The sequence below is a fragment of the Ptychodera flava genome, chromosome 14, assembly GCF_041260155.1.
Source record: "Ptychodera flava strain L36383 chromosome 14, AS_Pfla_20210202, whole genome shotgun sequence".
Lineage (NCBI taxonomy): Eukaryota > Metazoa > Hemichordata > Enteropneusta > Ptychoderidae > Ptychodera > Ptychodera flava.
The window spans coordinates 17710732-17726777 of NC_091941.1; the positions used below are offsets into that span (position 1 = coordinate 17710732).

The following is a 16046-nucleotide window of genomic DNA, read 5'->3' on the forward strand; positions in this document are numbered from 1 at the left end:
ATCAGTGCTGACTTTTCTGTGAAGAACTCTTCGTTTTTTACGCCACTCAGCACAGGCTGTGCTCTGTCGTTCTGTTTTATTGTGCTCTTGTCAACCTGTTACAACAGAGAAAGAAATCAACAAATTTGCGAAGCACGGCTTTTATAGTGTTTTTTTTTACGTGTTCAGAATCATTACAACAAATATTGTTGTCTGTTGTAATGCCCTTGCAACGAGACTCTTTTAGTTCCATTAATGTTATATCGTGAACAATATTGGTAATTATTTCGAGAAACAAAGAAAGATAGAGGGAAAATAAGGAAGGAAACCTTTTGTTTACGTCGAAACAGACACTTGAATACTTTTCAATTCTATAAAGTCACAAAAATTGTACAAAACATATAGATTGTTACTTTTAGGCCTAAAAAGCGCCACAAAGAATTTCGACCGTCCTTTTTTTGTCATAACCCTCGTAAATCCGGACGATTGCTGGTTCTGATTGGAATTTTTGGAGCTGATCGAAATGGCATGAAGGCCTACTATCTTGCTGAAACATGTTCCAGCAGAGACCCATCTTCTTACAGTGGGGGTCTGTGATGGTTTCTGAGGTTCGCAGGCTCACAGGTAAAGTTAGCTTACCACTTCCGAATGAGCGACGTAAATATTTTCGTCTGAAGAATCATGCGAAACTTTATTCGTGTTCGAAGGTCACTCTCGACAAAGAGCAGACGATTTCCTATCTGTACTCAGCCTGTCCCCATTTCACCCCCACGAAACTTGAGATGACCACTGAGGTAGAGGCGAATGACACATATGACGTAGCATTAATTTTATGCAAGTAAGTTTCGGGAAACACCTGCTGATAAAAGGAAACGATATACCGTTTTGCACAGGCAATGAAATTAAATAAAGAGAAATTTTGGTTAAGTTAAGGTCAAGTGAAAACGGGTGTAGGGGTGATTAAGAAAGAAGATTTAGAGCCCAAATAAATTGTTTTTATATGACATACCGGAAATGACCTCATAAACCACGCGGGACGGTGACGTTTCTATATATTGTGTTTAAACTAAAGATTTGCTGCTTCCCTTCGCGAACCATTGTCTACTTTGACTTGGACGCGTCAAGACGTATCACAGAAACCAAGAGTCTGTGCAATACGACAGTGTTTCTCTGATCAGAGTAGCAATTCTCTCCACTAACATCCTATTCACGTGACCATCCTTCCAGTGGCGGGGTCAGCCACGGAGTTGTAAGCAGGTTTCCACCGTGGAGGCCTCTCGAAAAATTGCACTGAAGTTCTTTTCCGGCGTTCGTCCCTTCCTAAAAGTGCGTTTGCAAACGGAATACAGGAGATGATGAACAACATGATGATGCCAGCAGATGAAACCGATTGGGATGATTATATGACCCAAGAGGAGGAGTGGGACCGAGAAGGTCTGCTCGATCCTGCTTGGGAAAGGCAGCAAAAGAAGGTAGGGATAAATGCTGTGGCTCGCTCGGAAACTTCGATGCCTGCATACGTCGCATAACATCATGCTCCCTGCCTTGACAGTGGGCAATTCCTTGCCGCAGTAGCTTTTCAAGGCGTTCACTTACACAAGAATGCCTAAACTTGAAATGTTGAAGATATTTTGAGCTTGGTTTTGCCACTACCTGTCAAAATGGGGACCGATGTTGCGTTGAACTCTCAGGGCGAGCAAGCAAAATTTGGGCACCCCTGTAACAGTCCATGTAGCCGACAATGAGATGCAAATGATATGCGGTCAAGGTCTCCTCAACTAACTTTCAGCTGGTTCTTCACTTTCTACTATTTTTTATAGTATTTTTTACAAAGGCACAGACTTATTCTACCTGCAACTTAAAACTGATAGTGATTTTGTAGCTCATTCTTTACTATTTTTCATAGTTTTTGGTAGCCGGTAACAGACACTTCGTGTTCGTGTCGGCTACATGGACGATCTGCCAAAATTTGACACCCCTGTAAGAGTTCACTCATTATACGGTGGCCCGGTCACGCTTCGTTCCACAGCCAGCTATCACCTCTCGCTGTGATGTATCGACCCCGAATATACCGTTTTCACCGTTATCTGAATAAGTAAACATTCGCGAGTTCGAACTGTCTGAAATTATTGTGAATAGCCCTGTAGATCATTGCGACGCCGGCTTTCAAAACCAGTATTATAAGGTAGATTCCAGTTTGTGTGGAGGCCGGATCTTTCGCGATCACATGTATCCGCATCTCTCTGAAGAGACTATGGAAAAAAGGGGTGTGTTATTTGTGATATGGAATTGGTCGCAGCGAAACCTTACTTCTGCGGGAGGAGATTTTCTGTTTATCAAGTTAAATTTGAGATGGCACACGAACCACAACGAATTGCATGGGTACATGTCTGGTATGTTGTGCTTTCCCACCAATCAGAGAAAATTCTATCTATACATCAAATTTCTACAATAAGTCAAGTGCAGTGTTATTAAAACACTCACGTCTAGCAATCAGATCAAGTGTAACCCTCAATACAGCCAACAGCATAGTCTACTACTCGAAAACTTCGGAACTCCACCACCACATAGTTGTAAAACTGTTCTCATATTTCATCTGAAATATTAATCCCAAAGAATAAGAACATAATGATTTTGTTACAGTTGTTGTAAAGTAGGCGATGCTGTGGGACAAATTTGCAATTGCATGTTGTAAAAGTTGGCCTCATTTATTTAAAATAGTTTGGTCTGGTGGGTGGGGGAGGTCTTCCTCTTTAGTAAACAAAAATCGAGTGATGACCCGAGAAACATGGCCAGTCAAGAAGAAACCTCAAAATTGCTGGCAAGCTTGCCATATGAGTCATGCAGAATTCATAGGGTGACCTTAGCGCCTTGCAAGTTGCATTGAAAGTAAATCTGGATGGACATCTGCCCGAAAAAAATGTGATCCAAGTGGTATTTATTAAACCAGTGATAGTTATCCCGCTGGTATGTCGACCACAGAAGGGTACAAGCATGAGCAGCAATGTTTATGTGCATGTCTTGTACCCCTTTGAGCGGACCGAGGTAATATTGCTTCAAAGGTAGTGATATTGCTTCTATATTTAGGTACAGTGAATTCCAGGAGCGAGGCACATCCTAAAATGGCAACAGTGTGGCTGGAATACCATTACCTGGAGTGTACTTTTCGCAAAATAATACTGCTTTTCTTGTTAAGCAAAGTAAATAATGCAGACTTTCTTGGAAGAAAATTAAAGTGTTGAGCTTTTCCCCATAGTATGTTGAAAACTGGAATACCAATGAGGTCAATTTCTGCTGTCAAACATCATATTGTTGATCGTTTTGCTTGGCTTTTGTTTATTATTAAAATACCACTAACAGACCAATAGTGAATTTAATGAGGCTTATTATATGCTCATTGTATAGTTGATGACATGAAAAAATATGAACTTTCAGAAGCAAATGAAGTAATTTACTGTTCCAATGCCATGGTAGATTATTAATCCTAATAATAGAAGGGCATTAAAATAGCTCAAACATGATACTGTCACATCATAATTAATATAGCAGACTCGTCCACCAGAATGGTCTTGTCTCTCGTCCCGAAAGGGGCATGCAGGTTAAATTTCTTAACAATCACGGCTGAGTTTCCGTTTCTTACTTAATTGTGATTTCAGCAAAATGCATTGTGTGTCAGTATTCATACCAATTTATTTAAACATCATCTATTTTATTGATTGATGAGTAGTTGGTGTGAAAAGAAAAATACAGGTAATATGTGCTTCCGGGTCAAAATGTAGTGCTTAGGTATTAGCTGTTATATAGTGTGTTACACTGATAAATTGACAAAGCCAAGGAAAATTTAACTGAAGTTTACTTTTAAAGTCTAGTGACTATGAAACTTGAGTCTCTTATTCAAGATGAGCAAAATTTACATATAAACAATGTCGAGTAGACCTTGTCCCAAGGCAGTTGACTATCAATAAGATTGGTATGGTGTCTCATCTCTCAAAACACCGAAATCCTTTAAACTTTAACACTACTTTGCATTCTTCCCTACTATGCATTCTTTCATAAGGGAAGAAAGGGGAAAAGTCTCACATATTCAAATTGCATGCAAATTTGCCAGTCCTAAATGTAACATGTAACAGCACATGTTGCTGATGGCATCACCATTTGCTGATGTCTATAACAACACAAGGTACCAGCAATGAACCAATCAAGCTATGATGTGTCCACATATCACTGCATAAAGCCTTAGAGAAAATATCACAACTGTGTGATTTAGTATCCTTCCCCTGTCACAAAATAAGTATGCCAGATTAATAGTAGTGTAAAGAAACTTGTGAAATTACAGTTCCTGTGGCAATGAGCGCTATTTAGCTTGTCCAATATCATATATCTTAACCCTGGTGGAGAATTCTTTTGTGTGTTTGTTATAATAAATGTTTGCATGTCAAGACCTTTCACACTCAAAAGTTGTTTTCTTTTCACTGCAGTTTTGTGGATATTATGTAAATTGCTGCTGATAAGAAAACAGAGATAAAAGCAATGACAAATGATGACAGGGTACTTGATCAATTTGTCTGGTGAAATCAAGAATTGATGCAGAGGGCTGAGCTTATATCAGAAACCCTTGCAGAATAATGAGATGAGAGTGATTGAACATGTCACCATTATTGGCAGCGAACGTAGCGGGTAAATCTGTTAACCTGAGAGAGAGATTGGTAGAGAGCTTTGGGACTAGAGAACCAATTGTTTGACTCCAACCAAGAACAGCCTTGCATGCCACAAATGAGGGGAACTTTATGCACATTCACGTCAATGCATGCTCTGCGTGCTTGCCAACTGCAAAACAATACTACCCTAATCACTGCTTTGTTTTCATTCCGCTTGTTATCCTAGATGAATGCATTTGTGGTATGTTTGTGGCTCACTTTAAGGTAGCTGCGAAGTATTGTGGATCAGGCCAGGGAAAATGACTGGATCTAATTAGATGGCTCAGTGCGTCTCCTGATCGAGAGCAGGTGTTGTCACTTCAAATAGCTGAAGAGAAAAAAGATAAATACTGATACACCTCAGGGTAAAAATTTCATACCTCTTACTCATCCTTCTTATACAAATTTTTGCCTGAGGACACATATATCGCTCTGAACAGGATCTGTTAAAGATACAGCTCCTTAAACTCTTAGAGATCTCTAGCATGGCTTGTGAAGTGGTAATGTATGAAGATGAGTTTGAAGTGATAATTAAAGTGATCTTGTAGCCGTGTTGATTCTGTTAACAACATCAAATAATATGACTTGCCTAAACAAGTTTCCTTAAAGTGATAAGCACATTAAGTATAGTCTTTTGTGATGTCTGCTACAATCCCTGTGTTGTGTGATATATTCTCAGAAACTGAAATTGTTAAGGCAAATTGCCTGCATATATAAGTTTTCAAGCACGTACATCGGCAGCGTGGGAACCAATTGTGAAAATGAAAGAGGTGGAGATGTGTAGGGTGTTTTTTTACATTTTAGAAGCCCTACATCATGTTCCAAAGTGGAGTTTCTGATTTTCAAAATTCGCACTTCATATGTGTAACCACTTTTCAGTAATTTGTGTATTTACATTCAGTACGTGTTCAGGTACAGTGAGGCCATTTTGCGCATAAATATACATGTGTGCACCTAGTCTACCCACAGAAAAATTACATTTGCATTTCACCTGGTGTGGCCTTTTTTCATAAGACCAAAAAAAGAACAGTTACACCTATTCATACACCACATATGGTGTGTAGGTGGCCTTGGCATTTTTATTTATTTGTTTGTGGCTTTCAAAGGATTCAAACCAGCCTGATGATTAGCCATGCAACAATTCTGATGTTGGTTCAGGCATGTAATAAAATTGGTAAAATTTATTGGACAGAGATTCAGAAAAGGAAAGATGTAAAATCAAAGAGTTACAATGCCCAAAAGAATTTTTCAGTGATTAATCATTGTAGCTTACTCTTTTTCTTGGTATTTTAATTCATTATTGGTTTTAACAGTTACCGTAAATCACCATATTCCTTGGATATCAATGAGAAAGACATAGTTGGAATAATCATTCACAGTGATGCCTGTACGAGTATATTGGCCCTTATCATAAGAATAAGTGCAGTTGTTCTTTTGTTTGTTTGTTTCATAATCATATTTGACCTGGCCAAGGGTGTGGGATGGTTCACTCTGATAAACTGAGCCGGTCTTATCAGGCTGCTGGCAGACCCTAGGTCAGGTGCAATCACAAGGGAAATGCTGGGAATCTCAAAGCAGAGTTACAATTACACATGAATTCCCACATTCAGAATTATGGAATCTGTGGCAAGAATACTTGAATATTGTGCTCATTGACATGACATGTTTTGTATAGTTTTGAAGAAGGTTAGTCATCCAATCATTGAATCTGCCAGGTCAGAGGATATAAGCCTCTTATCCTGTTGTGTGGGATCTGCTTCTTCCGGTAGAATGCAAGTGCAATCAAAAACTGTGTTGTAGAGGATTTAGTAAATTCTCATAAAAGATATTAACCTGATTGATACTTGTGATATCAGAATTGGCCAGAATTGGCTTGTGTTGGAAGTCCTGTGATATGCCGTCAGAAGAATTTGCAGAACGTGCTGACAGACACAAATTCTTTCCCGATTTTGTTATGTTACATATTTAGACATACATACTCATAATTTTTTGGAAATGCTGTTTAGGGTACCATAATAAAGGTTTTCAAAGTAGGCCGTAATTGTCCACCGGTAGAGCAATAAGTGCAGCTCTGATTTATAGCCTCTTGTGTGTAGACACAGTGATAGGGATGTTATTACACTGTCTGGAATTTTGGTCTGTTGTCTTTAAGAAATCTAGTCATATGACCAGAAAATATGTGTAGGACTGTAACAAAAGGCATCCTGTGATTTATAAATGCATGAAAATGAAATCTTACCCATATAATGAAATGTACATATTACTGTAAATATTGTTGGGTCATGGGGTCATGCCAGTCAGACCTCCAGGCCAGCTACACCACAGACTAACTGGAACTGTAGAATTTCCTTTGTTCTAATATCCCACCATGTAAGAATTTGTATGCCTTATATACATGATATATCTTTCTGAAGAACAGATCAGCCATAAGAATATTTTGGGATTCCCTGGTAATTGCACACACTGTAGTGTCTTCAGGGCAGCTGATTTGATCAATGTAATCATATTTCGCAAGAGCAATAATTCTACAGTGCTTTCCAAACCATCTACCAAGATTCCCCTGACCATGGCTAAAAGAAACACATATTACATACACAGGTTAGCTGAGAGCCATTATTAGCATTAAGTGGAAGCTCGGGTGGAAGGTGATGCGATCTGACCCAGGAACTGTCTGTAATGGAAATTACATCAGTAACAGTCATGCAAGGATGTGTATCCAGTCCGGGTTATGTCCATAGAGAGGATATTACGATTGACCAATCAGCGAACCTGCCGCCGCCAACGTCATGAATAATTAACCATGCAAACCTTGGCTCGTACATTGCAACGAGTTTGGAACTTTTCGGCTTGATTTCGCCCTTTATTTTTAGCACTGGGTAGTTTTTAGATGTAGACGTTACGCACAATGTTCAGTGCGGCCGAGATGGTGACCGACACAAGTGGTTAGTACATTGAAAATTACTTATTTGGATGAATTTCCTGGCCGGGTACGGCTCCTAGAAATCAGCATTTGACCCTTGTAAATCTACAGTAAGTTATTTGTCGCCAAATACCGGTATCGCCTATTTTTGGTCAAATTTCAATTTAAACCTTGCCATCTGCAGTATGGAGAATGTTTCAAGCTTTGCAAAGATGGGTCAACTGTTTTAGTCGGTCATCGGAGCACGATGGAGCACGAATTTTTCGATCACCATGCGTTTCCCGGTACGATTGACCCTTCGTTTAGAAAAATGCGCGCCAGATCAATCGCCGAGAAGTTAACCAAAAGCTGGAAAAGAGAACGAAAAACGTCCAATAACTCTTTGTCGAATATGGTCAAGGGTAAAGAAACTCAGAAAACTATTCCTGAAGAAATCTTACAATTTTTTAACACGGTAGAACGTCGCCAATCGACTGGAGCTAAGATACTTCCGGGTAGTCAACAGTCTCACTCGATCGGTGGATCTGTCAGGTCATATGCGATCTGAACATAACATTTCAAAGTGAACCAACGTAACCTTTGACCCTTGTTACATATACAGTACGTGATTGGTTCTTGCCTTAATTTCATTACATATACGGTACCCCATTGGCTCTTCCCTACTATCCTCTATATGGACATAACCCGGACTGGTATCATGAAAGGACTGTTTTTGTTCATTTCAATATACAGAAGTGTACAACAGTAAAGAGTTTTCCAGTTGGCCTTTATATACGCATACAGACACGTTGAACTCCAGTGACAATCAAGTGAATAGAATTCCACCCTGTCGAATCTATAGGCTCTGCGGTTTTTCATTATCTCTCAGGAAGTAGGAAAGGTACCCTCCCCCTCATCATCCTTAGTATACTAAGGGTATCAGTTTCTATTGTATAAACCTTCAACATTTCAGAATTTTTCATACACCACTAAGATACTGTACTTCCCGATAGGATGGTCTTTTTGAATTGTTGTATTGTAATGGGTCTGAAAAGAATCAGCTAAGGAAGTACCACATAGTGGTAAAAAAGGGCAGCACAAACCAGATATATTTGGCATTTTTCAACAATTGTCACATTTGGAAGGGGTTGACTTTCAAAAAATAAAAGGTACACTTTGTAAATCTCCGAAACGACTTAAAATGTTTGATTTCTAAATTTGAATAATTTTTTAGAGTTCATCCAGAATTTTTTGATAAAGCACACATTTCAACTGTGTGGTTTTCATCTTCTCTTATTAGATTTACCTGGAAAATTCCCTCGCAGGCAGAGTCACTGGGTGTGAGGAAAAATGTCACTGAATGGCACACAAAAGAAATATTTACAGTAGTATCTCATAACCTCATTTGACAGATGACAATAGACCAGCTGAAGAAATATCATTTGATTGGTAATAAATACTGTCCAATTTCAACATTTGTGTAATAGCATCATGAATGTAGCCTATCTTCCTGTTTTTTGAAATGGACAATGTAACTTGTGAAACGATTCTTTTGTTGTACTGTCAACGTATCGAGATAAATGTGTGTTTCCTTATTTTTCTGTAGCAAGGCCCAGAAGTTGTGGCAGGGATAGTTCTGTGTAACAACATTGGCCTACTATAAAATACACCTCCTGATTCCAGTTCTAGTAAATCACCAAAACCAAAGGGACAAATAGGCTGTTATGTAATCGGCCGCCAAAATGAGTGTCTGGGTCACAAGCCAAGTGTTTTTGGCCTCTCTATTCTTCTATTCATAAAACTGTTACAACAGAAACTTGCTGTTCAATAAACTTTAAGTGGCTACCAAATTAAAAAAGACTTACATGTGTATCAAAGATAATGAAAATCAAATTACACCAATAATTTTGAACTCTGTAGCAACCCTTCTGCAAAATGCCTGCTCCAGTCGGTCCTTTGATCTATCTGCATTCACAAAGAATTTCAGTAATGCCACTTATGTACAGAAGCCTTCAATAAAAAAAAAATCACTTTGAAGAGTAATTAATGTTAAATCTGACCAAATTGATGTAATTTTCCTTTGACCGTCAGAAGTGATGAGTGTTGGGTCAAAGGTCATCAAAACCCTCGCCTTCATTAGAAGTGTCCTTCTGGGACACAGCAGGTTTCTGATTTCTCTCTTCCTTTGAGCTGTGTGCTGCACTAGCTTTTAACTTCCTCACCATTTATTGTGAACTGTCGTCGAAGAAGTGCCTGTCACAGTAATGTTACAAATCACAGGCTGACTTTAGATTTCAGCAGGCCTGGCAAATAACAGGCTTGGCAGACCCTTTGCAGGCTATTTAAAATAGCTTGGCTTGTATTCAAAGTCGTAGAAAGCTATCAGTTTTCATCAAGGAAGTAAAATTTCAGCCAGTCACTCTTAATTCCTCTATGATGTTTCTTTTCTGAACGTTCAGTCAACCAGGTAAATAGGACTTCAAGCAAATGAGATAAAAGAATAAACTTAGTTTAGCCTGATAAAAGAAAACAACTGAATGTCCCACAATAACCCTTTAAAAGTTTTACGCAATGAACTCTAAGTGGCCTGCATAAATTTTTTTTCACCAGCCACCTCTCTCATCAGAGACCCAGCGAACCAGTTCTTCGTAGCTCGTCTATATGTAAATGCTCACATTTTGATGTCACGCTATATCAAAGAGGAATATTCCTAATGATGTACCGTTCCACAGAAAGCAAATTGTTTAGTTAATTTAAAAGAAAATTCAATGGGAGACAAAGGCTTTGCATGTGAATTGAAGGTTCATATGTAGAACAATATGTTCCTCATCTTGTCCCTGGAAAATTGCTGAAAACTTAAACATTGTCAAGGAATTTTTTTCTGTGAACACATTTGCGAAAATATTCCACACTGAGTTTCATAAGAGAGTACAGTTGTTCTGGTAGCAGGTATAACGGGATTTTGAACATAATTGATATGTTTGTTTGGCTAATGTCTTCATGAGGGGAAAATTGCTGGTTAATGTTTGAGATGCTTTTAGAAGCTTGGGGTTCAACTTCTCAGAAACAATAAATAAAATACAGAATTTTGGACGTCCCTTGTTCAGGAAGGATTTTGTTTCTTTGAAAACCATGAGTTGGTCTTTCTTTTGCAATGGGCATGTAAAATAAAAATTTCTGAGAAGGTCAGAAGTATGAGTAAACAAAGGTGGGATATTGTCTTCTAGTTCTACAAAACTTACTCCTGTGTTAAATTGCAGACCAAATCAACAGGAGAGATGCATTGCCTCTTTTAAGAATTGTATGTAGGTCTGTGGTGTGAATGAGAGAAAATTCTGACCAAATTCAAGTTGCATGAAGGACAGTGAGTGATAGCCAACACAAAAGAGACGGAATTCCATGAATTCATGGATGAGCTGATGAAGCTTCCTGTTGACACAATAAAGACAGAAGAAGCCACCGTGTGGTGTTTTGTATTCATTTGTGGAAAGGGTTGGGGGATGGTGCAGTCAAGTTGTTTGCCTGTTGGGCAGTGTCTGGGCAGGGAATCGCCTACCTAAAACCTCACGTCAGCTCAAAAGTATGTGAAAGGAATCTGCTGACAATACACTGTAGGTTTAAGTGTCTCGGGCAGGTGAGGGGAAAATACCTGTGCATATCCCAAGCAATAGAGTGGTGTTGTCTGGCCGACACAGAGAAGGAAGTTTGCAATCTGTTGTTCAGATACTTAGTTTGCAGAGTGTTCGGTCACCTGTGAGGAACATTTATTTTGAGAGTTTATAGCGGTATTGTTCCATGTTGCCCAGTTGCGGGGACAGGTAAACTTTCATACCATTTAAGGTCATTTTGAACTTTTACAGAAGAGGAAGAGAAGTCAGATGTGTCAGATTGATTTGTTGCGTGGGGCTATTATTACTGGACACTGGACGGTACGACCTGTCCACAAGTTTTTGTGTTTACCCAATATGGCCAAGATTTGAAAGGGGACAGCAGCCCAGTCGAGGAAAATTATATTCATATTATCATCTGTCACATCTGTATGGTATCAGTTTCCAGATTTATATATCAAACAGAATCAGGAAATTTCCGATGGTGTTTTAGTCACTGATAAAAGTACCAAAGTATGTCAGGTATTTTTTATGCAATTTGTTTCTCTTTTTGTTTCAAGTGGTCAACAGCAGCTGGTTTCAAATCAATTCCCTGGTTTGTGAGTGTTCAATTTGTGATATGTAAAACATTGCCTGTCGCTAGCCAGTGATATGCTTTGGTTCATGTACTAAGTGCCAAGACAATCTGTGAACTTGGTATTTGTCTGTTTCTGACATAAGGAGATGATGATTTGATCTGATCTAGATATGAATAGATTTGTATAAATGTCTGGTTCTCCCATTTCACAGAAAGTATAGGGCAGAATTTTATGGGGGGTTGGGGTCATCTAAGGGACTCACTGCAGGTACTGAGATACATCAGAGCACCCTCTTTCTCAGTCACCGTTCCAACACGGCAGTCACGGCATTCGGAAAGTGATGTCTGTTCTTATCCAGATTCACTGAGCTTGAAAGCAGACTCCATGAAGCGGACGTGCTCTGTCTTTCAGCAACGATGAAATAATTATCAAAAGTGTCACAATGGATCAAGAGTCCGTCAGAAAGCCTGTGTATCGGTGAATTACGCTCAAAGGAACCAAAGTGTCTGACCCACAGGCAGCTGAATAGATACTGGGTCAGTTCATCCAAATAGGGAGCCCTGGGGGAGGTTCCTCCCGTTATATGTCAGCAGATCTTGACTTTGTGTGGATTAGTGTATATCAGGCGGGTTCAATCTGTCATTCTAGAGAGAGAAAGCTCCTTCTAGAGTATAATCCCCTATCATGTAAACTTTCAAGTGTGGAGGAAGTTGAGTTGAACGCTATTCATGCTAAAGAGTTTTACAGCCCAGTAATTTTCAATGTGCCTATGAGTACTTCTGTCCTACCTTTGGAAGTTTCTGTTGTGTATACACAGCAAAGGTGAATGATGTGTAATACTGTGACCTTCGACCTCCACCTGTGTGCCCGAAACTTCATCTCTCCTGATGTGAAAAAGAGGTTGTGTGTTACGTGATGCTCAATGATATTTACCCAACAACACATGGTTTTTGAAGCATAGGTATACCTCCTGGGCACAATACAGTAAAAAACTGGGGAATGCATATTCACTCAAGATGGCAGTTGAGACTTTGACAGTCAGACGTGCAATGCAGAATGAATTTTGTAGTTGGGTGGGGGTGATGATTGTAGTTTGTAGGTTACATCATCCTAGTTTCATAGCAAGTGAAAAATGACTTTTTGGAAGACTGCGTTTCGTTCAGTTCCTTAGAATTCACACAGTAAATGTTCTGTTCACCATTGCATGTCTTTCTCACTGTATGAAAAACAATGTGTGTGTAGAGTTGCTGCAGAATTGATATGCATAGCAAGGGGTGATTTATTAATTTAAATATTGACCCTTCCTTTAGTCTGTTAAATGCACCTCTGACAACAAAATACACCAAACAATAAGAAAACATTGTTATATTACCGTTTAACAGCATGCACATGAAATGCAGAACAGAGTACGTTCCACGCCTCAGTTCATGGATGATTTATTGGCTGTGTGTTTAAGGTATTTGTTTTGACATTTTTGTCTTCAAAACAAAAGAAATTCAGCACTGGCTGCAGTTACAGGGATGATGTCACAACTTGATAAAGGTAACAGATTTCAATAAATGCAGAGGACAGGTTGAGACTTCGTGTGTGGTACAATCTCTATAGTGCATGATCCAAGGGGCGTAAATATGCTCAACTGACAATGAATCAGTATCATAAGATTTTCAAACTCATAATGGTTATACTATACGAATAAATACTAGAGTGTGTTATATGAATTGTAGTATTAAAGTCAGGCTTTAAACATTATTGAAGGTTATATCTTTGTATGGAGACTGATTATTTCTGTGGTTTAGGATGTTGACTCAACACGATCGCCAGTGATACAAATGTGTACAAAGTTCACTAAAAAATGCCATGTGCTACACCTCTAACAGATATGAAAATGCCCAATATGTATTTAGCCATTAGACTGTAAAGGAAAGTGCTAGTATTTCTAAACAAAACACTCTTTCAAGCCCATCCTGTGTGGATCAACGTATCGTAGAAACCCAATCATTTTTGGACTATTTTTCAGTGACTTTGAACTACTCAGAAAGGCCAAAGAATGGTGCTGACACAATTCACTGTTTGAGGACAGACATGCTTGTCAAACCATATATCTTTTGGAAAGGAATAAATAATATTTTATTGACGGCCATATGTACCTCCTGTGAAGTGCCCCTTTTATGCCATAAATCTATTTGGTATAACCCTGACCTTCATCTGTTAGGTTGATGATTTATCTGAAATGGCTGCAGGATGGTTTAATTAATCATCTTAAAATTGATCAGTTTTTCAATTCAGTGAAGGTACATGTACTGTTGTCTTCCTCACAGTTATGACAGTATTATTTTGTAAATGATAATACCAAAGAGCTCATTCTCATTGCAGTAACCCAGTGGCAGGGTGTTGCATATATTTTTAAATACATGTAGTAGAGAAAATGAGGCCTTTGTTTTGGAGGAAGAAAATGATAAAAATGTATTGTCTTTGTCTCAAACTAGGATTATGTGAATCAGGAACATTTTGAATAAGTGACATAAAGACCATATAAGGAAAGGCAAACAGTCTGAGAATTACCCAGGGTACCCTGTAGAATAGCGTTATACAGGAAAAGTGGGCATAACATTAGATATCATTGATGTAACAGACCACATAACATTCCAATCTTTTGTAGTGATGCCCATAATACAGTGGGATGAGCTTTTGTAGGTGTGGCAGATATAAATATAGTATTGTAATTGAACACATTCGCAAAGTTTACGAGTGATGAACCAGCTACCAGAATCAATGTATAAAAATTTCCGTGAATCATTTTGAAATCTCAGTATCCAGTAATGTGATGTGACATACACTTGTAAAAAACACTTTGATTTGATTTGATTTGATTTGATCTGCTGTGCCTGCTACTTGGTTCTCTGAAATTCAAGTTCAATATTGTTGAATGTCTATCTACTTTCTACGGACATCTCCAGAAATTCAATACAGATATGTTCAAAACAGCCAAAGTCAGATCGTTTGATTCATTACAAATAAAATATAATTTGGTAATTATTCATACTTTATGATGGAAATGGAGTAAATGACTTGTCAAAGCAAACAGAACTGGTGCTCAAAGTGTATACTAAAAGTTCATCAAAGATTGAGCGTACTTTCAACTGAATTCTACCTGGTTATTTGTGAGCTGTAATCACATTTAGGAAGAGGATTAAGCAGAACAGGTATTTTCTCTACTCTGCACTCCAGTCAGCTTGACATGATGATAGGTCTGTGTGATAAGGGCAACCAATTCTCAAGAGCTCTTGTCATGCTGTGTGTTGTTGTCTTTGGATGAGTGCATGGCCTACTTGGACGGCGGCCAGTATCAGTCCTGTCATTGGCCGTATTCCAAGATAGGAGACAGTTCTTCTTGAAAGATGGGAATCCCGCGGGAATCCCACCTCTTACTAGAGTTCCCTATGGAGGTGTTGTTCTGTGATGTTGGGTTTCCTTTTAACTGGACACCACAAACTTCAGTGTGACATTTTCGTAGGGGTAGTGACCACCCATGATGTAACTTCCGTTTGTAGAAAGGTGTAAGTTAGATACGTGTTTTTGAAGTGTAATTCAAATTTCTGTGGATTTGAGATACTAAAATTTTTATTTTGAATATTTACTCAGCCAGAAGTATTCCAAAAACTTATCTGTAAGTCTTACTTTTGTCAAAAATTTTACAGTCATAATGAATCACACAAATCCTTGCACAGTAGACAAAGGCACATTTATGCCTATCTGAACTGTGCTTATATATACTCAATGCAAATATACAGTTTCTGATCGTTTGTACAAATTTTTTTCATAAACAGAGAACCCAGTGGGGAGTTGTTGCACTGTATACTATGCATGGTATCCATCAGAGCCCCTTACTTGCCAAGCATCTGCCCGATGAACCCCGCCATAACAAGTTGTTGAGAATAGCGCACTGTTTAAGATAAAACAGTCTATCCAAAAATTGTATTTTTGCAGCGTTGCAAATTTGATCTTGAAAACTGAATATTGTACAGCCATAAGATGGTGTCACCACATTTGTTTTATGCTTGGCAGATTTTCTTCTTCAGTATTATTTCTGTGCAACCTCTCTGAGGCTTGCCGTGGTAGATACCCTGCCAGTGGACCCCAATATCTGAAATTCCTCGGACATACCTCTAAGAATAGAACAATGTGACCTTATGTAGCATGGAAGCCATCGGGAGGTCACCCCCCCCCCCCAAACAATATCAGCTGTTAGCACTCTTTAAACTTTACACCAGGGATGATTCTGTCT

The 16046-nt window shown here is 38.8% G+C and overlaps 1 protein-coding gene across 1 annotated transcript in view; it reads left to right on the top strand.

Annotated features, from left to right (window-relative positions):
- Positions 1-1058: 1058 nt before the first annotated feature.
- The window catches only part of LOC139149588 (alpha-actinin-like), a 59976-nt gene continuing 44988 nt past the window's right edge, over positions 1059-16046 (top strand). Inside the window, exon 1 of the mRNA XM_070721415.1 lies at positions 1059-1451. Coding sequence (XP_070577516.1) covers positions 1332-1451 — 120 coding nt within the window. The 5' untranslated portion in view covers positions 1059-1331. The remainder of the gene's footprint in view (positions 1452-16046) is intronic.